A 27,368-nucleotide genomic window follows, 5' to 3' on the forward strand; every position below is an offset into this window, starting at 1 on the left:
GGGCGGGGCGGGGCGGGGCGGGGCGACTTCCGGGCCGGGGGGGGGGCTCCGGGGTGCCCCTCCCCCGCTCTCCCGAAATGGCGCCTCGGGCCGTGTACCCCCAGCTCCAGTCAGGGGGTGGAGGAGGAAACCCCTGTAATGGCGGGCAGCGCGTTTCACTGAGCCCACTTGGGCAACTTTAGTCGCCCACGAAGCGAGCTGTAGCCCACGAAAGCTGATGCTCAAATAAAAGTGTTCGTCTCCGAGGTGCCACGAGGCCTCCTGTTCTGTTTGCTTTACTCTCCTGCCCGCTGAACCGGCAGCCGCCCTGGCGCGCGGGTCCTTCCTGCCTGGGTAGCGCCAGGCACGCCGCCTTGGCCGCCTCCTCACCCGCCGGGGCCGCCCTCGGGGGGCCGAGGCGAGGGGTGTGAGCCTCCCGGTTCCGAGAGAAAACGTGGCTCGCTGGCCCACGCCTGGGACACCAGCAAAACGTGCAACACACCGGCACCGGTGGCAGCCCCCCGCCACCGCAGTTTCAGCTGATTCCCCGACTGCTGTTGGCTGTGCCCACACAGGCCAGGCACGAGTTACAAGCGCAGCCTGGGAAGCAAGAGCAGGGCACAGAAAGGGCGTCAAAAAAATGCAAGTTTGATGAAAGCTACATTGACCTTGGATTTACGTGGACTGGGGACGCTGGATATCCTCAGCCACAGCGTGTCCTGTGCGGTGCAAACAGCACTCTTAAACTGTCCCTTCTTCGCCAGCATCTAGAGACTAAACACAATTAATTTAAAGACAAACCAGCTCAGTTTTTCAATTGCAAACTGGAAGTGCTAAAAAGCAATAAAAAAAATCCTGCCATCGAACTCTTGCGTGGAAAATGTGAATGCACTTTGAGCTTCACACTTCATGAGTTACAGAGTGGCTAAAACAGGAGAACCACACGCTATTACAGAAGATTTCCTTATATCTGCTGTGAAGGCCGTGAGGAATTGCATGCTCGGTGAAAAAGCAGAAAAAAAATAACTTGATTCCATACCCCTCTCCAATGACACTGTCACACTGCATTGCCGATATGGCTGAAAATGTTCTTTTTCAGCTTGTGAATTGGGTTAGGAACAGTGACTATTATTCTTTGCAATTAGACAAGTCCACGGATTTAGACAGCCTAGCTAATCTTTTGCTTTATGTTCCTTATATGTATGAAAGTACCATACATGAAGACTTTCTCTTTTGTCATTCCCTGCCTATCCAAACAACAGGAGAAGAGATTTTTTTTACTGCTTGATAACTTCATGAGTGAGAATAGAATTGACTGGTCCCACTGTGTAGGGATTTCTACTGATGGGACAAAATCAATGATAGGAAAGCACAGTGGAGTCATGGTTCGCATCAAGGCTGTAGTAACAGAAGACACATGGGTGCACTGCAGCATCCATAGAGAGGCCCTAGCTTCCCAAAGAATGCCTGAAAACTTAATGTCAGTGTTGTCTGATGCTGTCAAAATGGTTAACTTCATTAAGGGTCAGTGTCTAAATTCAAGAATTTTTGCTACCCTGTGTAATGAAAACGGGAAATGACCATTTGCCGCTACTAATGCACACTGAGCTTCACTGGCTATCGTGTGGCAAAGTGCTGACATGACTCTTTGAGCTGCACAGCGAGCTTCAATTTTTTTTCACCGATCACTACCCCTTTGCACTGTCATCTTGCTTGGAAGATGCTGCCTGGCTTCAGCCATTAGCCTACTTGGCAGACATTTTTTCTTGCCTTAACGAGCTCAATTTTGGCCTTCAGGGCTTAAGCACCACTATTTTCGAAACACAAGACAAAATCGAATCCATGATTAAGAAACTACTATTTTGGGATAGTTGCTTAAAGAGAAATGTGATTGACTGCTTTCCAACACTGCAAGAATTTCTTGCAACAAATTACAATATGCTGTTACATGAGAGTGTGAAAGCTGACATTATGGAACACTTGCAACAACTTAGCAAACAACTTAGAAAATATTTCCCCAAAATGGACAATGCAAATTCCTGGATATGCAATCCCTTTAAGGTGCCTGAATCTCTTCCAGTTCCTTCTCTGCCAGTGGATGAGCAGGAGAAACTTTTAGATCTCTCCTGTGACAGTGGTCTTAAATTAGAATTTGCATGCAAACCTTTGGCAGACTTCTGGGTGCAAAGGATGAAAGATTACCCATACCTGTCAAAACGAGCTGTCAAGTTTCTGATGCCCTTCTCCACAACATACCTTTGTGAGACTGGATTCTCTGCCCTCATGGCTATCAAGACAGAGTATCCTCAGAGATTAAATGCTGAAAATGACTTGTGAGTGAAGCTCTCTCCAATTTTTCCTGCCATCAGTGATTTGTGTGATAAAAAGCAAGGACATCCATCACACTGATAGGTAAGCATTATATTTTTTTTTTCTTAACATCAATAAGTACTGCACATTAGTCATCAAGAATTTAAAAATGCCAATAATATATTTTCGTATTATCGAGGTTAGCTGTAGAAATATACGGATAGTGAACTTTTCTTTGCCTCCTTTTCTGTATCTTTTTATTATCAACAAAAATACATGATTGGCATTTTTAAATGCTTAGTCACAAACAGGTTAACATGGGTTATGTCTGAGTGATTGAGACCAGCATGGAGGCTTCATTAATTTTAATTAATTACAATAAAATGACCATGAAAACTTCCAGTTTAATGTTTAGAACAACTAGAAACTTGTTTGAGGGACTACTTTGATCCAAAGTGAAGGTATATATGATACAGTTATTATAACGAACAATTTTATCTGGGACAACACACTCCAGGGCTTGTGCATTTTTGCATCATGTTATCCCTTACAGACTTTTTTCTGTTTTCATAGGTATATTATGACCCTATCTCAGATAGGGGTATGTGATAGACTACATTATTTGGAAAGGGGGTACATAGCCTAGAAAATTTATAAACCACTGCCCTAGGATATTCACAGACTAGCTAGTTGGGACTCACAGAGCCTAGGGCATGTCCAATGTAGAGGCAAGAGAGCACAGTGGGCACAACCCTTCCCCCCCCCCCGCCCAGCCCACCCCCTTGCCCAGCCCTGTCCCTTCTGCCCATCCATCCTGACACCCCACCCCCACACCTCTGCTATCTGCCCTGACCCTAGACAGCCTGCCCAACCCCCTGCTCCTATCCACCTCTCCCCTAGAATGATCTAGGAGGTAGTGGGGATAGTCTGTGCAGTTCTTTTATTTGCAAATATAGTGCTTGGTCTCATGTATGCAAATTATACCAATTAAATATGCAATTATTATTAAACATTCCAGCTTTCTGTCCATTCAACCTTAACAGGTTGTAGGTGGCTTCTGAGTGGCCTGAGTGCTTGAGCCATCTGCCCCTCTTCCTCCCCATCTCATTCCCCTCTCCACACCTTTTGCCCCTGCCCTCTCCATGTCCAGTCTTCAACCTCATTCCATGCCCAAGGCACCCTTCTCTGGGGCTGCCGGAGCCTGTGAATGTATTAATCTTTTTTCAGTGCCCAAAAGTGTCTGAGAGAGCCAGAAATGCTGGCTGCAAGAGTTATGGACAGAGGGCTGGGCTGGGGCGTGCTGTCACTGCAGTCTGTACACACACCTACAGAAACACTCGGACACGCATACATGAGGGCATACTGTATGGGTTTGAATTTATTATAATTGTTTATAAAATAGGCTAGGGTTTTCTTTCTCCTCACTCCTCTACATGCTGAGCAAATTCCTCTTCAACAGGCAGAATAGATCCCTTTGGACTCAAAAGGGTTTTCCCAAGTTCTGGTTTCCCTTATAAAAATAGGCAGTGCCTACCTGAGAAGGGGGAACCTTTGAGCAGCTCCCTCAGGTGTTGGAACTGGAGCAGCTTCACTCGGATACAAAAATGGAAACCGCGCAGGAAGAAGTTGCTGATCTAGAGAGAAACAACTCCACTCCTGGATTGGAAGAGTTTCAGACTGTATGTGGTTCTGGTCATGATTTGATTTTAGTTCTGTGTGAAGGGTAGAGCTGGGCACATTTTTTTTTCAACATACTGTTTTTTCACCACAAAATGCATTTTCCCTGGGTGCTGACTCCGAGAGCAAACTGATCTCTTTGCCCAGAAAAGGATTTTCTTTACCAACAAGGTGTTTCCTGGCGCTCGCAAGTAGGGTGCTGGAGATGAGCCCTGTATCACTGTTGCTAGTACATGAAGTACATTGCTGCAGCCTGTGAACGCCATACTCCTCTGCAAACTGTGCAGTTTACCCAGTAAGACATCAATAAAAAACAAACAAACAAAAAATGAGAACAGGTGACCAAGAGGAAAACCTGGGTCCACGCCCAACTCAACACTTGGGCTGGTATGCCATTAGCCTAGGTTTGTTGTCTTCTGTTCTACACTTGGGTCCAGCTTGGGACCATCTGTTCTGCACATGGTACATGCCTATCACGGGTCGTGTCCTGGCTGACATCAGCCTAGCGGACAGAGAGGTGAGCAAACCAAGCGCAACACCTTGTAAACTGCCCCAAGTCCCACTGTGCGGACAGTTGCTAGTGGGTCATTTGATTTGCTCTAGCTCAGATGGGTGGAAGGTGGAAGGAAATGGTGTGGGAAGCTCTGTCTCTGCTAGCCCTGGGATGGCTGGCTCCAGTCACTAACTCCGTCCAACTCAGTCTCTGCCTCGGTCTGCTCTCCATGCTGACGGGTGAGGCTGATTCTCCGTTGCTGAACCAAGCCTGAGCAGATGAACTATTTGCAGAATTCAGCAGTAGGGCTCGGCGTCCCCTGAAAGGAGATGAAACAGTGTGACGAGGTGAGGATAGTAGAGGGCAGGGAACATTTTCCATCGTGTCTCTGCTTTCCAGTCTTTACTCGCTCTTCTCAGGTCTGCTGCTTTATAAAGCTGCCTGACCTGAGAATGTGCTGTGAAGAGCACCAGCAAATCATCACTGCCCAGGATGGATGATGTCTTGCCAAGCTACAACATTCAGCAGAGAGCTCTCACCCTAGCAAGAGGATAATGCACAGGATGACTGGCTTTTAGATGTGCAGAGCACCCACAAACCCTGTTGTGGGCTCAGCACCTCTGCAAATCAGGCCCTCTGTGGTTTGTGGGATTGGCTAATAAATTAGCATTCATAACCACTGGGTGCAGAGCCAGTGCTGGAGCGTGGAAACTGCAGTGCAATCAATGCTGCAGGCACATATGGCAGCCCCTGGTTCCGCTAGTGAGCTCGGAGCAGCTCTGGCAACAGCATCTCCTATGTCTTCTGAGAGAAGTGGTTGCCCAGCAACCCTCCTCTGACTTCTAGGGGACAACAGTTCCCATCCAATGCTTCATTAAGTTCCACCAAATGGGGTATAGCACCACAAAGATCTAAAACTTTACTCACCTTGTCTCTCTAATATCCTAGGACCTACACAGCTACAACTACACTGCATACAAGGAGGAGGGGCAGACAAAGATTGGGAAGAAGAGACAGAAGATGGAGAGAGGAGGAGAGCTGGGTTGGGTGAAGGGAAGCTGGAGACAGGTGGGGGTGAAGGAGGAAGGGGAATTAACTAGTGCGGACCAGCATGTCCATGTAGTTACGGAGGTGATGCAGTGACTGAGGCTGCAGAAGATCTTGTGGTGGGACTGGCCTCCCTGAGGCAATTCACACATCCTGACCAGCTCTGCCTCTGCCTGTTTTTCTCCTTCTAGCATCTTGCCCACTTTAGTGCTACTTCCCACCTGGAGACCCAGGTTGGTGCAATTCCTACTCCAGGGGAAGGAGCCATTCCAAGATTAAAGGAAAGTCAGAATAGGTACCAGGACCTAGCAGTGATCAAACCAGTTTCTGAATGAACCAAAAGCACATCTCTGAAAGTCTCTTCCTTACCCATACATTCAGCTTGGAGTTGCATTCCCAGAATGGTGTTCTGCAAAATGGCAGCCTTCTAAGTCACTTCATTATTTTTGTTAATTGTCATTGACAGTTTAATAACTTCTGAAGTTATTTCAGCTTCCTAGCGACTGGATGCCATGACTAGAAACCCCTTGTGCTCCACAGTTTCCCTGCATTATGGAGTCTTACCCTTTGAAGAGGAAGCTGCAGGTGATCAGTATGTCAAACAGGAGGAACTTCAGCAACAACACTCTGATGGCCAAGAGAAGCAGGATTTGTGAACGGACGGGCAGAGCTGAAACAGATGGGATCATGTACCTGATCAGGACCTGGGGTGCCACACAGAAAAATTACCAGTGGTCCCTATTGGGACTGTGTCTGGCCGCAGTGCCCAACCTTATTACACAAGAGGGCCACATAAACCTAAGCACAACCTTGTGTGAGCCAAACAGCTTCCACATATTTTAATAAGATTTAAAGTAACCTGTATTGATTTATATTTTAAGTTCTCTTGTTTCATATATATTTAGATAGGTTGTTTCTATGTACGGTATTGTCTGTTCACACTCTTGTGTAAACTAAAAAGATGTAAACGTGATGCCAAAACGCTAATAAATCTGCCATTAGTAAATTGTGTTGAAGCAGGCCATGGGTTGTATGAAATGCTCTGGTGGGCTGGAGGTTGGGCACCCTTGGCCTGAGCAATAGGAGTCAGTCTGAAAGACCTAATGCACCTCCTCTAGAACTCAGGTACTTAGTGTAGCACATTCGTTGCTTTCATCAGTGTCGTTATAATGAAATCTTACTGCTACTGTACTTCTACCCCTCCTATGTCCAACGGTACAAGAACAATTGGCCTAGAGGAAGCAGCTCTGGGTTGGGTGCTTGGAACTCTGGTGACTTATCAGCTCTGCCACCCACTCACCTTGGGCAAGTCACAGAATCATAAAAGTGTAGGACTGGAAGGGACCTCAGTAGGTCAGCTAGTCCAGTCCCCTGCACTCAAGACAGGACTCCTAATAACTGGACCATTCCTTACAGGTGTTTGTCTAACCTGTTCTTAAAAACCTCCAATGATGGGGATTCCACAACCTCCCTAGGCAGTTTTGTTCCAGTGCTTAACTACCCTGATAGGAAATGTTTCCTAATGTCCAACCTAAAGCTCCCTTGCTGCAATTTAAGCCTGTTGCTTCTTGTCCTATCCTCAGAGGTTAAGGAGAACCATTTATCACCCTCCTTCTTGTAACAACCTTTTATGTATTGGAAAACTGTTCTCCTCTTCCCTCCCCGCCCCCCGCCCCACGGTCTGTTCTTTTCCAGACTAATGAAACCCAGTTCTTTTCAGTCTTCCCTCATAGGTCATGTTTTCTAGAACTTTCATAATTTTGGATGCTCTGGACTTTCTCCAATTTGTCCACATCTTTCCTGAAATATGACACCCAGAACTGGACACAGTACTCCAGCCGAGGCTTAAATCTGCATGGACTAGAGTGGAAGAGTTACTTCTTGTGTATAACACTCCTGCTGAAATATCCCAGAATTATGTTTGCTTTTTTTGCAACAGTGTTACACTGTGACGGCCAGATCCCTTTCCACAGTACTCCTTCCTAGGCAGTCCTTTCCCATTTTGTATGTGCAATTGATTATTTCTTCCAAAGTGGAGTACTTACTTCAGACCATACTCTTATGCTATTATCTAAATAATTTGTCGCTGACTCTGTGCCTCAATTTCCCCTTCTATAAAATGGTAGATGTGGCTTCATCTTGGATTTCACTGTCTCTTTTCACCCCCATATCCAAGCTGTGCCTAAATCTAACCACTTCTTCCTGTACAACGTCCCCAAGATCTGTCCTTCCCTCTCTGCCCACACAGCCAAAACTGTTGTCAGAGCCTTAATCGTCTCATGCATTGACCACTGTTCTTTCTTCCTTCTCTCTGGCTCAGTGCCTGCCCCCTCTCCTTCTCAAATCCATTCAAAACACAGCTGCCAAGATCATCTTCCATGTTCTGACTATATCACTCCCCTTTTAAAGTCCATCCACTGGCTCGCCTTCTCCTATCACAAACACATACTTCTTGTCCGCACTTACAAAACCTTCCATAATTTAGCCCTCCCCACCTATCCAGTCTGTTACTGTATGCACAGTCAGTTCTGCCCTTCATTCTACCAGTGCCAGTTTTGATCACCCACATCTCTGACAAGCATTCTCAGACTCTGTCCTACGCTGCCCCTTACCAGGGGGAAAAGCTCTCAGTTGAAATCCGTAAAGCCACCATTGTATCCTCTTCCATGTCCCTTCCCCAGACTCACTTTTGCCATGATGTACATCACAAACTACACTGTGATAATGGCTGGGCAGGTGGTGTGCTGGGACCATTACTAAGAATCACACACCTCCTATTCCATTTGTTATCCTGTCACCCCACCCCACCCACCTGTTAATGTCTATGTAACAGGCAGAGGAGATAGAGTTTAAAGCCAAAAGGAACCGCCAGAATTCTAGCCTGACTGCCTGTAGATCACAGGCCATTAACCACACCCAGCACCTGCACATTCAGCCCAACAACTGAAATTAGACCAAAGTATTACAACTCACAGGAGACTAGACTATTATGTGCCACTGGCAGAGACTAGGAGGGACTGATGTGCCCCAGGTCCTTGCAATGGCAAGGAAATGGATTAAAGTGAGATATTCCCAGATGATCCTGGTAAGCTACATTGTATAGGTAATAAGTGTTTATGGAGTTGTTCCTTTCTTGACACTAGGGCCAGGACAGCATCACTGGAAGTTTGTAGTGTTCACAGATAATATTGGAGGATCTCTCTCCAGCCCTTGCACTGAACAGCATCATAAGTGCGGGTTTAGCATCTTGTTTTGTGGCATTTTATAACCTCAAGGACCACATCCATAAATGGTTTTCCCATCCCGCAAATAGTTCTGAGAGTTCCATTTTTTTTCCTGTCCTGAATCAGGACAAAAAGTCAATCTAAAATTTTCACAAACCAAAACATTTTCAGTTCAGATCAATTGAAACATTTTGTTGCAATATTTTCAAAACATTTCCTTTTGATTTCAACCTCTTTCCTTGACTTTTTCCCCCAGTTAACTTAAATTTCAAAATGAAAAGCTGTTTCAAACCAGACAACGAACATTTAGTGTTTAGAAAACATCAGAACACAATGTTTTGCCAACTTCAAAACTTTTCTTTTCAAAAACGTTTCAGGTCAGGATTCGTGAAAACCGACCCCGGTCTGCAAGTGATTTTAATTTTGAGGAATCGACATTTTTAGATAAAATAATGTTTCATTGCAAAATTCCTGACCTGCTCTATTGGGGAGCTGACTTCTCAACTCTGAGATCAACTGCTCTTCCAGACCAGGTCAAATTCAGAAGAGCCAGCTGTGTGGCTCTTTGCCTTTGAGTGGCGATATGGAGATCCTGCACGCATGTCTGCTGCTGCCAGCGCAGATCCAGGGGTTGCATAGCAGAAAGGCTCTAAGAGCAATGCTGCTGACAGCTTCTTTCTTTGAGGCTAAGATATAACCTCTGACATACAGATGTCTAGGTGGAAAAGGTTAGTCAATTCATGACCTGCATCTTTCATCCAATGACTAAAGCTCTTGGAAACAGTGGGCAAAATTCTGCTTTCATTTACACTGCTGCAAATCTGGAATAACTTTACTACTCTAGACTTGGACCTGTGTAAGTGAGGCCAGAATTTATCTCCGTTTCTTCAGATGTTCATTTTCAGAAAAGGCTTAAACTGGAGGTGGTATCCACATGCTTCTTTCCACAGCCCTTCTGTTTCCTTAAAGAATCAGTTGGATTCAAACAGGCAGTATGAATGTGCTGGGAGGAATGCAGAGTTATTGCTTACCACTTCGGTCTTCATCCAGACAGAGCTCTTCCACATGGTCTTCTACAAGACAGAGTTATAACTATTAGTAGGAGGAATTATACTAGTTGTAACAGTACTGACTGCATGGTTAAAGCTCAGAATGGTTCCCACCACAACCTCCTTCTTACACCGTTCTCATAACTTTCCAATTCATTCACCTTTTGGGTTGATATCTTTCTTGGTCTCTGCTCAAAGGGGTGGAGTTTTGGAAAGCCTGAGTGCATTCTCATGAGGGTTTTCTGAGATAATTATGTAAAATACATACTTTTCCTGCTTTAAAACAAGCTACCCCCCACCCCTCCCTTTTTTTTTGCACTGATAATGCAAACAACTCAACTTTAAAACTTCACATTTTATGTGTAAATGCCTCTTCATAAAGATTCTCTACTTTGCCAAGTTTTAAAATGAGACAGGAGAAGTGGGACTGAGCCTGCATAATAAATTAATTAGCTGAAAACACTTCATTAGGGGGTATACTTATAGATGTGCAACTAGCTGATAGAAGGGATGCACACACCAAGTGCCTCTGGATCAGTTAGCTCACAAGCTCTGCTGGTGAACTTGACAAAGCTTGGAAAGGTCACACACCGGCTTCGCGCTTTGTCTTAAAATAGTCATGGTACTAGGATATTAAATGCAGAAAATTGCATCGCTGCACAGACATGCCACTAAAAGTTGGGCAAAGCAAAAGCAACATAAATGCATTTTGTGGTGGGGGTAACACATTGAGCTAAGCAACTGCGGAGATGATTTTCCAAGGCACAAACAAGAGCTGGGAGGTAGCTGCCCAACTCACATTGATTCTCCATGGGAGTCAGGTGCCTGACCCCTCTTTGAGCCTTTGAAAGTCCTCTTACCCCCAATACCCAAATCCTGCAGGATGGGTAAAATATGGATGCTAAGGTTGTGGCTACAACTGACTTGTTCATTTCCCGCCTTTGTGATATTTAACTGTGCAGCCATCACATTGCATCTGTGCACTTCATATTCATTAGACTGAAAACCACCATATAAAAACATTGCTGAACAAAACAATTTCCCAGACATATGGAGTATCAGGAATCTGATCTTATCTTTATATAGAAAAGTGGCAAGCCCAGGCATTAAAGAGTCACGGCTATATATGTACTGTGTTAGATCCAGGCAAAACGCATCAGCAAACTGGAGTTAAGTAATTAATAGCTACATGCCTGAGGAAAAGCAACTACAGTGTTCTCAAGTTTTCCCCTTATGTAATTGAAGCATATTTAGAATCTTAGCTCAACACAGCTTTTTGCCTCATCCATATTTTTGCAAATGTTTCAAAGTATTGGCTCTCAAACACTTGATCCAGTTTCCCTCAACCTTTGCAGAAAGATTTGGAGCCCATCCTTATTTATGAAAATGCAGCTGGTTTAGTTTTGAGAGAAGGTGTTTATGTGTCAAAATTGGGCTTATAGTGGAAGGTTAGCTTCAACCTGACCATGGTGCATTTCCCTGTAGAGATCTCTTCAATGCAGAGAGCTGTGTGTGTGTCTCCTTCCCATGAGTCTCCACTCTCCTACATCTCTATTCCATAGTTGCAGGAATTATGTCAGCCCTGCCAGGTCTGTTGAGGCTAGAGCCTTCTTGACACTTTTGTGCTATATTTGCTATTAATTAAGCTCCCCTTGGGTGACAGTGTCACCCTTTATTTTTCCCTGGGGTGTTGCATTTGAATGAACCGTCTGGCATTTGTACTTTGTCTGCATTGTTGCAAATGGGCAGTGGGAGCCACTGCAGCTGCCACTGCACCCTCACTTTCTCGCCCAGGTCATTCAGGGCTAACACAATGTGACTGAGGGGAGGAAGGAGTCACAGGGAAATGGAGAGGAATGCGGGGCTCCCAGGGGACTGGAGGTGGAGGGAGATGGGGGCAGGGAAGTGACAGAAAAGAGATGGGGTTTGTGTGTTGGATATTCTCTTCCCTCGGTACCTACCAGAGATCAGCAGGGACCTGGCACTCCACACCTGGGCAGTTCTGTTCTGTCTCACGTGGCAGGCGAGAGATTCCCAGGACTCCAGTTCTGCGGTGTGGACGGAGAGGTGAGAGACTGTGCTGAATGTGCCGTCTTCCTCCCTGGAAACTCCATAGGTGAAGGAGTCCAGAGCACTCCCATTCTGATTCGAAAACCAGATAGCATCTGCCATGTCCTGGGAGAGGTCGTTCACCACACAAACCACTAGGGTCTTCCTCTCGCCGTTCACGACCATGGTAAGTGGGGGCGCCAAGGTAGGGAAAGGGGCTGCGGTGCTGCCTGGCAGGAGGACAGACAGCCAGTTAGCAATGCACAGGGCGGGTCTCAGCCACAAGGCCTCGCTGACCCTGGAGCCCTGTTGACCAGGAGCAGCGAGGCTAAAGCTGGTTTCCAACCTCTCGGGAAGGATTGCCTCATGGAGCGAGTATCTCTGCTTGGCCAGCTACGCGTGTCCAACTGGGGGTTGGGTCCATGTCTGGCTGCCCCAGCCCCACTGCTGTTTGTTGGAACAAAACCCCCAGCCCTTGCTGCTCCTTTGCAGGGTGTAGCTAACCCTTTAACAGGGGTACTCACTGGCCACTCCTTTCCTCCCCTCCCACAGTATCTACAGTCTTGGGCCTCTAGCTACACGCTGCCTGCAGAACCCACCCGGCCCAGCATGGTTCTCCTGGGTGTCGGGGCGGGGGGAGGATGCAGCCCACCCTGGGGAGCAGGCAAGCGTGCTGCCAAGGAGGAGAGTGTGGAGCTGAGTGAAGCAAGAGGCACCTGCCCCAGGGGACAGGCATACTCACAGCTCAGAAGCTGAAGTACTGTGGGGGCCAGGAGCTGTCCAAGCAGCCACAAGGGCAGGCCCATGGTGAGAAGCTGCAGCATCTGAGCCAGGCATGAACAACGCAGCAGGCAGAAGGACCCCAGCCTGTCTCTCAGCACCTTTCCCTCCCCTCTGCTGTCCCTGCCCCTTTCTAACGGTCTCTCGCCAGCTGCCTAACCAGCTGCTGTGCTCCCTGGCAAACAAACCCATGCACCCTTTAACCCTTTGCTTGCTCACATGGCTATAGGCAGTGAGAGCCTAAAACCACCCTAATGGCCCTGAGCCCAGCCCTGTGGGAGCACGAGCTGATCTGACTGGGTCCCCCCAACTGCAGAATCCCACAGGCAAAGGGGAGTACAGAGACCCCAGTTTGCAGCTCCATGGGGCACAGCAGATGGCTCTTGTGGAGATGCCCCAGCAGGTTTCCATGAGCCAAGGCAACGGCAAGACCAGGGTCAGCCATTCCCTGCTCCTTGGGAGGTCACACCCACCTGCTGGGTCTGGGCAGTGCCACACACCACATGGCACTGGATTTACCTGGTGCAAAGGGGGGCAGGCTGTGGGGATCAGGCCCAGAGAGCATGGGGCTGAGTGGAGGAGTGCCCCCAACACTGGCTGGCATGCGGTGTGGCATTGGGGAGGGGGCATCCACAGGTAGCCCCAGTGATATAGTGGTAACAAAAGAACTGGGTCAGCTAATCTAACCTAAATGCTATAAACTGGGTAAACTCCATTTCCCCTTGCCTGCAGTGCTGGGTGGCCAGTGCCTACAGCCTGGAGTCTATGACCCCTGCCGGCCCCTCTAGGCAGCCAGATGCTGGATCCTGCCCCTGCTGGCGGTGAGCATCCCCTGCTGACATCGTCCTGAGGGAGACTCAGGCCCAGGGCTGGAGGGAGGCGAGAACAGGAGAGGAGAGCCACTCCCTGTTCTTACCCGGTACCCGGCTGAGGGGAGGGGAACATGACAAATTGCCACGCAGTGTGCCACAGGGTCCCATGGATGGGGCTGGGTGGCTTGGCACAGCGTGTGCCTGGGCAGGGGTCTCAGTGATGGCAGGAGCTGCACCATTTGCCTCCTTGTGGCTGTGAATCCAGACTCAGGTCACTTCTGGGTGGGGGAGTCACTGCAAGGCTCCCTCTTGGGAGGGTGTTGTGCGCAGGTCGGGGGTGTCACTGTGAGGCTCTCTCCAGGGCTCATGGTGCGTAGGGGGAATTGCTGTGAGGTTCCCCTGCAGCTCGTGGGGTGTGTAGGGGAGAGTCGCTGCCATGGTGTGTATGTGGGGCAATCACTGGGACAACCTCCCCCCCCCCCACCAGAGGCCAAGGTGCGGGACATGGGGGAAGGAGCCCATTCGCTCCAGGCTCTGTATGGGATAGCTGAGTGCAGGGCTATGGCCCCCGCAGTCCGTTGCAGGGGGGCGGCCAGGGGCAGCGCCGTGGCCCGCGCAGTGCACAGACTAGTCACAGCAGCCGGAGCAGCGACGCTCCGGGTACGTCCCCCGGCTGAAGTGGTACCTCCCACCCACCCCCGTGCGCCTGGAGTGGTACCGGCCGCTGCCGGGCGGGGCCCGATCCTGCCCCTCGCCGCCCATGGAGCCCGGCGCGGAGCCGCGGAGCCAGGGGGACCCCGGCCCGGCCCCGGCGCCCCCGGCCTCCTTCTCCGAGATCCTCCGCCTGGTGCGGAGCGGCCGGGAGCTGCCCGGCCTCCACAGGCCCCACGTCGCGGCGAGCCTGGCGAGCCCCACCCCCTCGCGCCTGGCCCGCAGGCCCAAGCCCTGGGAGGGGGCGCGCCCGGCCGAGCCCCCGCAGCCCTGACGCGAGCCCGGCGGGAGCGGAGCTCTCCGGCCTCGGCCTCGTGCGGGGCGCCGGGCCGGAGCCGCGGGAGGGGCGAACTCCGGCGGGCGTTACAGGGCCGCATGGGACCGGCCCGCATCCGGCCCGGCGCAGCCCAAGGGCCTGGCGAGGAGGCGGAGGCCCAGCGGTGCCGTGGAAGCCCTGCGCTGGCCCTGGGCTCGGGTCCCGCCCCGCTCCCTCGAAACGTGCCGCGCCCCGGCCGCCCGGTGCCGAGACCCGGCCGCCCCGTCCACCCCGAGCCGCCCCGGCCCTCCCGAGCCGCGCCCCGTCCACCCCGAGCCGCCCCGTGCGGCGCCCAGCCGGTAATAAGCAGCACCCTGCGAGAGAGGGCAGTTGGAAGAAATTACAAAAAATGAAGCAGTTCCCAGAAAACCCGGTGACGGTGGGGTGTGGCAGTGGCCAAATAGACTCAACAGAGCCTAGAAACAGCTGTAAGGACAGCGAGCTACTCCCCTGAAGGCGGCGAGCTCGCTCTCGGTTGGCAGCGCCCCTGGGCATTGCTGGCAGGCAGCATTCGCACCCCAGCCGGCTGTACCCGCAGGGAGCCCCGGCTTGCCGTGCCCCTGGTCAGGGTCACGGAACGGGTGCTGAGCCTGGTTTGGCTGCAACCACAGACAAGGAGCAGCTGCTGCACCTGGCCCTGCCGCTCCTTGTCACCCAGGGCTTTCGGGTTTGTTTTTTAAGGGAAGAACCTGACAGGCTAATGGCCTCTCGCCCCCCCTCACAGCAACACCCCTTTGTTGGGGCAGAAGGTGCCTAATAAGAAGCCGCTGGGTGTCAGGCTGGGGAAGGCAGACCCCCACTCAGACTAAAGCCTATTCTGACTGTGGAGAAGGGGCCAGCTAGAGCAGAGAGGCCCTGTAAGATACTGCTCATTGCCTGAAATGATACAACAGGACCTGTCTCAGCTGGCTCTAGCAGCAGATGGGGACATTCACACCCAAGTGAAATGGCTGACCGGCAGCATCTGTGGAGGGTTCTTGGTCAAACCAGCACAAACTAAACAGGCTTCTCCCTCCCCAGAGACTCTCCTCTAGGTGTGCAGGGAACACCACGGGGGATGGAGCGTCAGGGACCTACGTTCCACCAGTCACTTACAAGCTAGAATCCTCCCCCAAATCAACCCACAGTGACAGTGATTCAGATACGCTTCCGGGTGTTCCTGTCCCCCTTAGTGCCCCATCTGTCCAGTGGGGACATAACAGCCCTGCCCTGCCTCGCAGGGGGTTTAGAGGATAAATGCATTAGAGCGGGGGTTCTCAGCCTTTCTTTCTGAGCCCCCACAATATGCTATAAAGATGCCACAGCCCACCTGTGCCACGACTGGTTTTCTGCATAGCCAGTAGATGAAAAATTGTATTAAATGGGTAGTTATACAGCTAAACACACACACCTGTAATACACAAAAGGAAATATAGGTACAAAAATAAACTGATTATTTTTGTTTTCCTTACTCAGTGTGAAACTTGTTGCCGATCAACAATTCTGTCCAGACGTGGGGGTGTCTTCGACAAGCACATGCATGTGTCATGGTGAGTGTTAATCCCGGCTTGGTACCATGTGTTAATTGATGTCACGGCCAACCTGCACAGCTCCACCCTCTCCACCAGCCAGCTGGCTGGACAACCTGCCCGGCCACAGCCCACCTTACCCGCCCCAGTGCGGTGGGGCTCGAGCTTTGTCTTTCTGCCCTGCGCCCCAGCGAGTTTAATGCTGGCCCTGGTCTCTGGTTTATTTTGGCAGACCCCCTGAAACCTGCTTGCGCCCCCCCCCCCCAGGGGCCGCAGACCCCTGGTCGAGAACCACAGCCTTAGAGATTGTGAGGTGATTAGATATTACAGTAACGGGGACCAGATAAGTACCTAGGATGGATATCTTCCATTGTTGTTTGCAGTATAGCTGTAGCCCTGTTGGTCCCAGGATATGACAAGGTGGGTACATTTACTGTTGGACCAACGTCTGTTGGTGAGACACAAGCTTTGGAGCTGACCAAGAACTCTGTGTGGCTCGGAAGCTTGGCTCTTTCACCAACAGAAGTTGGTCCAATAAAAGATATTCCCTCACCCACCTTTCTCCAATATTGAGACCTATCAGTTAGCCATGGGCCCTGCCTGCTACCGGGAATGGTTGCTGCTCTTCTCTGTAGCCTTTCTGCTATGCCATTTAGGAAGGGGTAAGCAGAGTTGAACAGTTCTGAATTAAGACTGACAAAACGAAACGTACAAAGAAGTTATGTTTAAAAATAATAAATTAGGACTAGATTCTGAAGGGGGCTGGGCCCGTGCCACACTTATTGAAGCCAATAGCAGTTGAAGGTGCTCAGCACCTCTCAGGGTTTGGCCCTTAACTTCTCAGCATTAGTAGAAGGCAGCTTGATCCTGCTAACTGCAAGTCTCACTGACTTCAGTAAGAGCTGGATGGAGTTCAGCCATTCTTCAGAGTCAATACTAAGCAGCAGATGGCTCGGCATTGTTTTTACTGATACTGAATTTTTCTATAAGAGTGCAAAAAATTACAAGGTAAAAGAAAGCTAATTCAGTTATTCAGAACCTACAAGTTAGTCTGTTTTCCTAGTAAATTAATTTTCTGTTGCTGAATAAAATAGAAGCCACATCTTACTGTAATTTTGTGTGTGGCGTAAGAGATCACTAAACAAACTTTGGCAAGTAAAGCCAGCCACAAAGTAGAACAGTTTAACTTTGATCTATGTAGTAGCAAACAGAGAGCTAACCTTCGCTGGCCTGCCAGTTCCTCCTTAAGCAGCTGGGATCATGACAGCTGAAGGTCACTGACCTGCTTTTCAGTTCTTTAGCTGTAGGTGGTACTTGCCCAAACCTGCTCCACTCAGAGAGAGATTTGTTGGGTCTTTTTGTGTTTGTGTGTCAAATCTTAATCTCAATAATGCCATCTACTGGCTGCCAAATTTTGTCTGGTGAGAGAAACCAGAGACTAGATACAGGAATTAAAAGGCTCTGTCTCTTTCAGGACACTGAAAGACCTGGGGAGCAGGTACGCGTAGCTGCTCACAGAGGGACCTGCATACAACAGCTCTGAAGAGCCACCATCCCATGGGAAGAAAGCTGGGGGACTCCTGAGCAGTACTTCCGGATAGAACCTCCCTTGGAATATTCATTCCTAAATGGATGGAATCTAAGACTGATTTGGGTATTGAAACTGTATCTTCTGTACAGGAGTGGCTCTGGCTCCACTCTGAGTAGAAAATGATGCCATTCCCTTATTCACTGGGGGTGCAAGGGAAGAGCTCAATGCAACGCACCATCATTCCCAGCAAAGTTAGGAGATCCTTGAATTCTCCATGATCCTTTTTACCAGGGTGACAAAACGTCAGCCCAAGTACAGCACACGGCTGGGACGCAGTGATAAGAGACTGGGAAGCTGTGTGTGGGATCCTGGCCCCAGGAGGGGAGTGCCAGGAACCAGGTCAGATTGTGGCTCCAGGGATGGAGGGATTAGAGCTTTAGGTTAGGTCTGTAGTGGCATGCATATACAAGTACTGAACTGTGTCTGTGCTTGTGCATATTCCCCTTGCCCATACAGCGTCTCTACATTATACAGTGCAGGATGTGGGTGTAACACCGTATACCTATGTCCACACTGGCGCTGTTAAATGACAAAGCTACCATTTCAGGGGTAGTCTCCCTGGGTTCTGTGCAGACTGGGGGAGACTAGAAACCACTGTGCTGTGTGTAGGCACGGATATTTGCAGATGGCAGTTCCTGATTGCATTGCCCCTCACTGTTTCACTCAATTCTCCTGGCTCAGTCCTTAACCCCAGTACCTTCCCTTCCAGCACTCGCTATGCAGACACTGCAGGTACCACTATTTGCTGGGCCAATTCAGCAGTGAGCTGCAGAGCTCTGAAGTGGTGGGGTGCAGGAGGAAGCCCATTGTACAAACAGCACACTCAAGTACATGGATTTGACCTAATTTTTCTTAGAAGGAAAGTGGCTAAGTAGCAAAAGGTAGTTCTGTTAGAAGAGATAATAGGATTCTATTTCGGACTCTGCCGGAAGTTTTCCACATCCCAGACCTGTGCACTATACTAGGCTATGCTGCCTCCCTGATAGGTAGGGATAAGAGGCCTTGGCCATTGATATGGTTTGTCAAGAGCACGAAAATATCAGTTAGTGGAAGAGGGAACTTTAACTCAGTCTCCTGGCTTGTTGCCCTGAACACCCTACTTGACTCCAGGGAATTTTATTGGGGAAGCTTGCTCTTGCTGTCTCCGGAGACTGTGCACAGCGCTGGCCTTCTGTTTCGGGATCCCCAGAATTGAATAACTTTGTAATAATTAGGTTTTGGAGCTTGTTCTTGGTGCCAGACACTAGATCTCAGAGAGGGGTCCTGGCAATTATAGCTCCAGAGATATTGACCTTCCTCTGAGACTTATAGGGAGGCAGCTTGGAGTAGTGGCAAAAGTGCAAAGCCAAATACAGAGAGTCTGGGGTAGCGCTTTAAACACTTGTGGTGCATTTCAGATTCACTTCTGTGTGTGTTACAGTAATAACTGGTAATAAGCTGAAGTAACATTTAGTAACATCAGGTTTCAGAGTAACAGCCGTGTTAGTCTGTATTCGCAAAAAGAAAAGGAGGACTTGTGGCACCTTAGCGACTAACCAATTTATTGGAGCATAAGCTTTCGTGAGCTACAGCTCACTTCATCGGATGCATGAAGTGAGCTGTAGCTCACGAAAGCTTATGCTCAAATAAATTGGTTAGTCGCTAAGGTGCCACAAGTCCTCCTTTTCTATTTAGTAACATCATTAGCCATGACCAGGTCTGACCATGACTTTGGCCACATCCTCACTTGTTCGCACACACTTCTGAAACCACTTCATGTGGTTTTTTGGTGTATCTGGCTCATTTAGTCAGTGGCAGCCAGCCATGTGTTCAGGCCCCAAGTAGGTGCACCGGCCTGGGATGGGATCCCCATCAGGGGATCTCACCAGTGTGACTCAGGAGCCCCACCCTGTGAGCCTCCTCCAGCTGGCCGACAAAATAGTACACACCATGTACAGGGCTGGGCTGCAGGCGACACTGATCTGCACAGGGGCACCAGTGGAGAAGTCCTGAGAAGTGGTGACACACAACACACACAGTCCTCCTGGTTTTTAAAATGTAATTGCAAAATGTGTAGATTTAAGCAATGTCATAATTACATTTAAACACTGGAAGGATTATGCAAAATCAGGGAGGGCTGGTATCTCTGCTGTCTGGTGGAGCTTGCCCCCATTTAAAAAAAAAATCCACCTTTTTTGTGCAGAGAGGAGAGTTAAAAATTGTGGAATTTTGAAAACTTATCATTTGGGGAAGGCAACCAGTGTTTCAGGAACCCTTTGATCAAATGTCCGCCAATGTGCAGCATATTCTGCCCTGGGCCCTGAATTGGCATGCCAGTTTCCAAGTCCATCTAATGATGGACTTGGATTTTAGAGAGATCACAAATTTCAGCTTTAAACAGAAACCATGTTGCAACTATAACTAATGATTTTTCCATCTTTAGTTTTATAATTGCTAGAAATACACCGTGAACTTGCAACTGATCAACATTTTTGAAGCACTGCTCAATAATATTTATCTAAAACACCTCGTTTGTTTGTTATTACTTATATTTAATACCACAGGGTATTGTGCTGTTTTTCCAAAATCTGAATAAAGTTCTATTTCTCTCATCCGTAATATAAAAAGATTTATTTTGCCACATGTTTAGGTTAGTTAAAAATGAACTTTTACAAAACCAGAGTCACGTTTCCATGGAATAAAATATAAAATTAAACGAGGGATATGACGTAAATGTTGCTGCTGCAGTGTTTGCAGCCCGGATTATGCCAGGAAGTGACACTGACTAGAACCTGAGGGTAACTAGTCTGTGTTAATTGTTCACACACTGAGAGAAGCACAGATAGCAGGAAGTCATTAGACTTAAAGCCCAGATTGTGAATGGCCCAAGAGGCTGCTGCAGGGTGAGCAAGAACTTTGCCCCTTCCATTCCAGTTGTGCTGCTGCCCTGGGGCTAACAGCCAGCTGGCAGAATGGGGCTGACACAGTGGAAGCAGCAATCTGCTCCCCGCAATGAATGGGGCGGACTGTTGGCCCTTATGACAGACTGTGCCTCTCTGAGGCAGGCTCTTTCCAGAGCTCCTCCTTGAGCAGAGCCACTCTACCATGTCCTGACTTCGGGCTGTGCCTTCAGATCACCACAAGCGTTTTCCCCTTTTAATCATCACAGATGTATTTCTCACATCGGCAAAGAAATGATTTTTCCTGGCTGGCTGCACATGACAGTGACACTGTGCCAGCCATTAAGGCATTAGGTTTGATTCTTTTACAAAGAGACTTTTAGTGGTCTTCCAGTGTTCAAAGGACATTCCCCTTTATTTAATCTCTTCAGCACAACGTGGTGCATCCACCACCTGGAACAGTCATCACACAGTTACAAGATGCAGTACCTGTGGAAAGGAGTTAACGCTTTAATTCCCAGCCCACTAGTCCAGTAAATCATTGGCACTGCTCACTTTTCATACCCGACTGTCGAAAGCAGAGGTGGGCAAACTATGGCCTGTGGGACTGTCCTGCCTGGCCCTTCAGCTCCCGGCCAGGGAGCCTAGCCCTCGGCCCCTCCCCTGCTGTCCCCCTCTCCCGCAGCCTCAGCTCGTTGTGCTGCCAGCCCTCTGGGCAGCTCAGCTGGCTCCAGCTGGGTGGCACGGCTGCCAGTCCTGCTGCTCTGAGTGGCATGTAAGGGGGCAGGGAGCAAGGGGGTTGGATAAGGGGCAGGGGGGTCCGGGGGACGGGTAGGGGACAGTTGGATGGGATGGAGGTTGGGGGGGGGCAGTCAGGGGATGGGGGGGTTGGATAGGCATGGGAGTCCTGGGGGGCCTGTCAGGGGGCGGGGGTTTGGATAGGGGGTGGGGCAGTCAGAGGACAGGGAGCGGGCGGGGGTTGGATAGGGGGTGGGGTTCTGGGGGGGGTGGTCAGGGCACAAGGAGCTGGGGGGGTTGGATGGGTCAGGGATTCTGAGAGGGGCAGTCGGGGGCGGGAAGTGGGAGGGGGCGAAAGCCAGGCTATTTGGGGAGGCACAGCCTTCCCTACCCGGCCCTCCATACAGTTTCGGAACCCTGACGTGGCCCTCAGGCCAAAAAAACTTTGCCCACCCCTGGTCTAAAGCGATTTTTGGCGAATATGAAACAAATGCAGAGGATTGTTACAGAGCTAACAGTGACTATTAAGGGTTCTGTACCTCTTCTCCATTTGATTGCTAAGTAATTTAGCAGATTATCTCCCCAGTTTACGTACACAAATCAAACTAATCCCACAGCTGTTGCAGGATTTTAAGCTATGAGTTAATAGTCCTTTTAAATCCTTCAACAGAAAACTCTGGACATTTAAAAATTAGTTTTTCCAGAGTAGTTGACTGGCTATTCACGTCCACAGTTAGTTCACATCGAGTTTCACTTTTATGTTCATGGCTGCCAACTCAGCCACAAAATACCGGAAGACATAAGGCACAGAAACTGTGTCGATTGTGTCGCTCTGATTGCACACAGTACAGTAGTATTTCCTATTGCGCGTGGTGGCCCAGGAAGGCGGAGGCTTCTCCAACAAAGGAGAAAGCAAACTGCCACACTTGACACAGACGTGGGCCACAGACCGATCAGAACAGTTGAAGAGACGGTCATGCAGCAAGAAGGACGTGCCGTGAGCCAACAAGGCATCGCGTTCCATCTCTCCAAAGCGAATCCCGCCCTGGACATTCCTCCCACCGATGGGCTGGTTGGTGACTTTATCTCTGGCTCCTGTCGTCCTCACTTGGAACTTGTCCGAGACCATGTGGCGCAGGCGTTGATAGTATACAACTCCAATAAAGATATCTGCCTCCAGTTCCACCCCACTGATTCCACTGTACATCCTCTCCGTTCCATAGTAGTTATAGCCAGCAGCCTTCAACATCTTGCCAAAGTATTCCAAGGCAGAGTTCTCCTCTGAAAACGTGAAGGGGGTGGCATCGTGACAGAGGCCATGCAACGCTGCAGACTTCCCTGCCATGCTCTCAATCAGCATTCCAATGGTCATTCGGGATGGAAAGCCATGAGGATTGAAGAGAATATCGGGAACCATCCCACTCTCTGTAAATGGCATGTCCTCAACTGGCCAGAGTCTGCTCAAAATACCCTTCTGTCCATGTCGGCTGGCAAATTTGTCCCCAATAGTTGGATTACGAGGGATTCTCATAGTGATGCAAACACTTTTAAATTTTCCATGTCCACTGTCATTGCTGCACACTTTGATGTTATCCACAATGCAACTTTCCTTACTCCTGGGAAGGGGAAAATAACGAAAGTCAATGAAAGTTTCAGAGTTGTTAACTTGGCAGCTTTGTGCCAGGACCTTTTGTCTGGAAAGAGATATGAAGTCTCTTTCTAAAAGCAGTCTGAGATTATAAGTAGTACAGCCAAGCTATGTGAAATGAATGGTTGTCTTGGGAAACTCAGCATTTCCTCAAGGAAGAAGCCATTTTGTAAGCATGGAGATCAAAACTACATTCAGGTTGGTTTTAGAAAGCATTACACTTGAAAAACGGGTTCCTCAAAGGCTGCTGGAGTCATTTCTAATACAATAATCAAAACTATGATTTCTAAAAGATTTTTGATTTATGCACCATGAACAATGTAGAGTAAGAAGCAATTAAAACTGATTAATCTTTGCACTCTGGGAATTGATGGTCAAGCCGAGTTTCAATATCTGGTAAGTTTCTTTACACTTTAAATGTGACCTGCAAACAAGAAAAAGTGGACTTGTGCCCCCTTTTTAATTTTTATTTAAATCATCATGAGCTATAAAGACAACCTGAAAGTTGTGTGTGTTTTTTAAAAAAAGGCTTTTCCTTTTACCCACTCTTCCCCTTTCCATTAGAAATTCATGTCTAGTCTTGACTGCAGACTAAGAGGACCAGAGAATTAGTGAAACAGTGAGATCACAAGTGCCCACAGAGAGAGAGAGCTGATGATCTGAAAGGGGTAGGAATTTTTAGTCAGAATATTTAAAAATGTTTTTGTTAATGCCTGCTTATTGTCAGCAACTAATACTTTAGTAAAAGGAAGGTTGCTCTTGTTGGTAAAAGATTCAACATCTTTGTCCTCTTAGTTTAAGGTGTCAAATCTCACAGATATCTCTGGGATCCTCCAGGGGGAAAAAAAGGAAGACAAACCTTGAGATTGCGGATATTTCTACGGCAGGGGTGGCCAACCTGGGGCTCCGGAGCCACATGCGGCTCTTCAGGCGTTAACATGTGGCTCCTTGTCTAGGCCCCGACTCTGGGGCTGGAGCTACAGGCGCCAACTTTCCAATGTGCTGGGGGGTGCTCACTGCTCCCCCCGGCTCTGCCACAGGCCCTGCCCCCACTCCACCCCTTCCTGCCCCCTGAGCCTGTAGTGCCCTCACTCCTCCCCCTCCCCCCAGAGCTTCCTGCACACCACAGCTGATTGGGAGGGAGCGGGAGGCGCTGATTGGGAGGGAGCGGGAGGCGCTGATCAGGAGGGCTGGTGGATGGGAGGCTCTGGAAACAGGGTTGGGGAGCTGATGGGGGGCTGCTGATTTATTACTGTGGCTCTTTGGCAATGTACATTGGTAAGTTCTGGCTCCTTCTCAGGCTCAAGTTGGCCACCCCGTTCTAATGTATAATAAAAACAGCAGAACCAGCCCAGGCCCCCCAAAACCACCAACTATTAGGCCTTTCTTTATAACCCCAATTTTTAAAATATCCTTTTCGTGTCATCTTTAACATTCTGGGCCTGAAGATCAGCAGATGGAGGAGGCCACCCCCCACCCACACAGAGGAAGGTCACTGATCCTACATGGAGAGGGGTGTGCTTGTCTAGCTAGCGCACTGACAAGGTATCCTGACAAGTGGGTTCTATTCCTCGTTCTGCCGCAGACCCTGTGCCTTGGTTTCTCCGCGAGTAAGACAGGGATACCGCCTACCTCCCAGCAACGTGGTGACGTTTGTTTATAATGGGTACAATTTTCAAACTGCCTGAGCGATGTAGGAGCCTAGCTCCCATTTTCCAAAGTGACTTAGGTCCTACACACCTCTCACTGGAAGTCACCAGAACTTAGGCTCCTCAGTTGCTTAAGCACCTGTAAAAATTTTACCCAGAGTGCCTTAAGAAATACTCGTGAAAGAAGCTATAGAGTACGAAAGCAGTGTAGTACTACACACGGAATGGCTGCAGGGGAAGGGGAGCGGAACAAAGATGAGCCGAAGTTCAGGAGCAGTGGAGAATGGGAGGTGAGGAATCTCATATGCACAAGCTCTCCTCACCAGAACTGTCTCCAGGTTTACTTTGTGGTAAGCCCACCTTTCGTGTGTGTCTTTCCCTGGCTTTGTGAAGAAGCATCTGCAGCTTTTCAACACTTGCAGGGCTCAGAGGAAAGCCAATATACTGGTGTGAAATCCATCTGCAATATTAATTACTCTTCCCTAGAGTGCATGCATCCAGTGAGAGATGCTTTATAAAAAGATACACAGATGCTTTCATTCTCTGGAATCATCAGGGAATGAATAAAGGACTCCTAAACCCTACAGGGCTGTCTGCACGTCAGAGGATTTCTCAGAGCTCTGCATTTGAGGCGGTAACTAGAAGAGCTGAGCTCTGAACTCACTTGTAATAGGTTATGAAGCTCTCCCCGGTATTGAGGTTCAGGTAGCTGTAGTAAGGATCCCCATACTGCAGTATGGATCCAACGTGCGGCAGTCCGTCAGCGTCTAGATTCTGTATAACCCTTGGATCTCCAGGCTTGACTCCAAACACCAGACTGTCATCTCCCTGTTTGATTTTTTCAGCAAGATCTATGCTCTCCGTCTTGTAAACGCTGCCATGTGCAAATCCTCTCTCCCACGAAGCCTTACTTACAATCTGAACAAAAAAACCCAATGAACCAGAATCGTAGAAGAGTCCCTTCAGCGAGGCTTCTTCAAAGCTGACTTACCCAAAACAATCGTTTTTAAACAAGATGAAAACACTTCTTATCTGATTTCAGTCTCTCCATTTTACACATTCACTCTCCCTAGGCTTCTATATTCCCCTTCCTCTGCCCACAAATGCTTTCTGAACCTTGGCAGAGAAAAAATGTAGATATTACGTTGACCCACTTTTTTTTTTTTTTTTTTTAAAAACATCTCTCTAGCTAAATCATCACACCCCTGCCAAAATAATCACAACCCCATAAACACCACACTTCCCACTGACATGACCCACTTCTCAAATGTTGCAAGTCCAGCGCCCAGGACAATGGGGCCGATTGCCAGTCGCAGGTCCAGTGTGCTACAGCAATACAGATCAGAAATGTGAAAAGTGATTTATTTGCCCCTTCTTTACCAGACGGGGAAATTTGTGCGCCAGCAAAAGCAGGCATGTAAACTCTTACCAACGGCTACTTCCATCCTTTGATGTTGCCCCCTGGCCCTGCTGCACAGCCTCTCTCTCAGCATTCCCCAGACAAGTAGGAAGGCAGACTGGACAGCAGAGCCAGGGAGGGAATGGCAGAGGAGAGCACATCATGGGGGAGACCTGCTCCCCAGACACTCCACAGCAGAGTCTAAGCTGTGGGGTGCAGCCTGTAAACAGGTGGAGAAGTAGAGGGCACATACTGTTAGGTGGCTTTTCATTTCCTTGCTTTTGTGCGCACATACACACAAACTAAGATTGTTTGTGGCAAACTAAGATTGTTTGGGTTTTTTTTGCCAATTACTCGAACATGTTTAATTCATGACTTAACTGGGAATCAACATAGCCAGTTCCTCATGTGACACAGTCAAGGCAGTATATTCCATTTCCTTTTCAATGACTTACCATTGCATCTTCCATGTCATAGCCAGTGTAGGAGATGACAGCAACGACTGCATTGGTGCCAATTGGATAGTTGTCCATGTCATAGTAATCATACATGGATGGCCGCACCAAGGGGCTTTGCGGGGTCTGAAGTCGGTACAGTTTATTATCTGAGCGTTCCTTATAAGTCAGAAGTGGAAAGCCCATAGTTTGCTTGCCTAGAACAAAGTAGAGACGGATTAAAACCAGTGGCAAAAAAATCACAATGATCTGTCATAGCTTTGGTAGGGATAAAACTGATCCAGCCTGCAGAGTCTCTTCTTGTGTATAGAGAAAAAGTTGATGTTTTCCCCAAATCCAAAAAGTTCTCCTAAGCTTTCACTTTAAGACAGCACTGATGCAGATAAGAACTTCCCTTCCTGCTCCTCAATCACAAATTGCAAACTACTACTTAAACTCCTGTAGTAATTCATTCCTATCATTTAATAAGGTTTATTTTTAATATTCTCCCTCTTACAGTAATTCTAAAATATCCAGATGGAATGTCACTTTCATACTTACCACAAAAAATTAAAATCAAGGTTTTCTGTATGTGATATTTCACTTATGTCTCTTCTGTCCTAAATTTTCATACTATAAAATATTTTTTAACTCCTGGTCTGAATATTGATAAGCGATGCAACTTCTGAACAATGGGTTGCTATTTTATTCAGTTTACTATTTTCAGACAACCATGGGAAAATGACTGAACTACAAATCTGCTTCTTCAAAACCTTTCCAATAGGATTCTCTACTCCTTGGTCTTTGCTTCCTAGCAGGAGTAAGGTGGAATTCTGAGCTCTTGAAGCACTTTTTCACTTAGGGTGTATTAGGGTTTCACTTAGGGTTGTATGGAAAAGAGCACCCATTCCAAGGAGTAAGTGCCCTTGGTAAACTCTTAAAATACACACCACACGGACTCTGGCAATCACCCATCAATAGCACTGTGCCAGCAGCAACAGGGATTTAACAACATTTAATAAACTCCACGAACAAAAGCCACCCTAGAGTCCCCAGCCTCACTCTTCTCTCAACA

General features: G+C 48.5%; 2 protein-coding genes and 2 long non-coding RNA genes across 9 annotated transcripts in view; 2 read left to right on the top strand and 2 right to left on the bottom strand.

The window, feature by feature from the left end:
• The first annotated feature begins 39 nt into the window (after positions 1-39).
• On the top strand, positions 40-6,512 carry LOC119565878. 2 transcript variants are annotated; one of them, XR_005224972.2, is made up of 2 exons: positions 40-2,391; positions 3,749-6,512. It is a non-coding gene; the product is annotated as an uncharacterized LOC119565878 (long non-coding RNA). The 2 variants fall into 2 exon arrangements; XR_005224973.2 differs by having other exon boundaries at positions 3,813-6,512.
• PTCRA (pre T cell antigen receptor alpha) lies at positions 3,642-14,523 on the bottom strand. Of its 2 annotated transcripts, none has more exons than XM_043544187.1 (5): positions 14,139-14,523; positions 11,741-12,058; positions 9,762-9,803; positions 6,071-6,176; positions 3,642-4,778 (listed from the first exon to the last, which is right to left on the bottom strand). In XM_043544187.1, the coding sequence occupies exons 1-5, from the start codon at positions 14,521-14,523 to the stop codon at positions 4,571-4,573; spliced, it is 1,059 nt and encodes a 352-aa protein (XP_043400122.1). In that variant the 3' UTR covers positions 3,642-4,570. The 2 variants fall into 2 exon arrangements, with proteins under 2 accessions (XP_043400122.1, XP_037752236.1); XM_037896308.2 differs by lacking the exon at positions 14,139-14,523 and adding an exon at positions 12,571-14,063.
• A 66-nt stretch (positions 14,524-14,589) lies between these two features.
• On the top strand, positions 14,590-20,144 carry LOC114019321. Of its 2 annotated transcripts, XR_006290003.1 has the most exons (3): positions 14,590-14,746; positions 15,903-15,976; positions 17,430-20,144. It is a non-coding gene; the product is annotated as an uncharacterized LOC114019321 (long non-coding RNA). The 2 variants fall into 2 exon arrangements; XR_005224971.2 differs by lacking the exon at positions 14,590-14,746 and having other exon boundaries at positions 14,801-15,976.
• POLR1B (RNA polymerase I subunit B) overlaps positions 20,140-27,368 on the bottom strand; it is a 34,940-nt gene continuing 27,711 nt past the window's right edge. For all 3 annotated transcript variants that reach the window (XM_037896306.2, XM_043544185.1, XM_037896307.2), the window contains 3 exons: positions 26,315-26,511; positions 25,125-25,378; positions 20,140-22,779 (listed from right to left, as the gene is read on the bottom strand). In XM_037896306.2, coding sequence (XP_037752234.1) covers positions 21,897-22,779; positions 25,125-25,378; positions 26,315-26,511 — 1,334 coding nt within the window. In that variant the 3' untranslated portion in view covers positions 20,140-21,896. The remainder of the gene's footprint in view (positions 22,780-25,124; positions 25,379-26,314; positions 26,512-27,368) is intronic.

The sequence above is a fragment of the Chelonia mydas genome, chromosome 3 (genome assembly GCF_015237465.2).
Source record: "Chelonia mydas isolate rCheMyd1 chromosome 3, rCheMyd1.pri.v2, whole genome shotgun sequence".
NCBI lineage: Eukaryota > Metazoa > Chordata > Testudines > Cheloniidae > Chelonia > Chelonia mydas.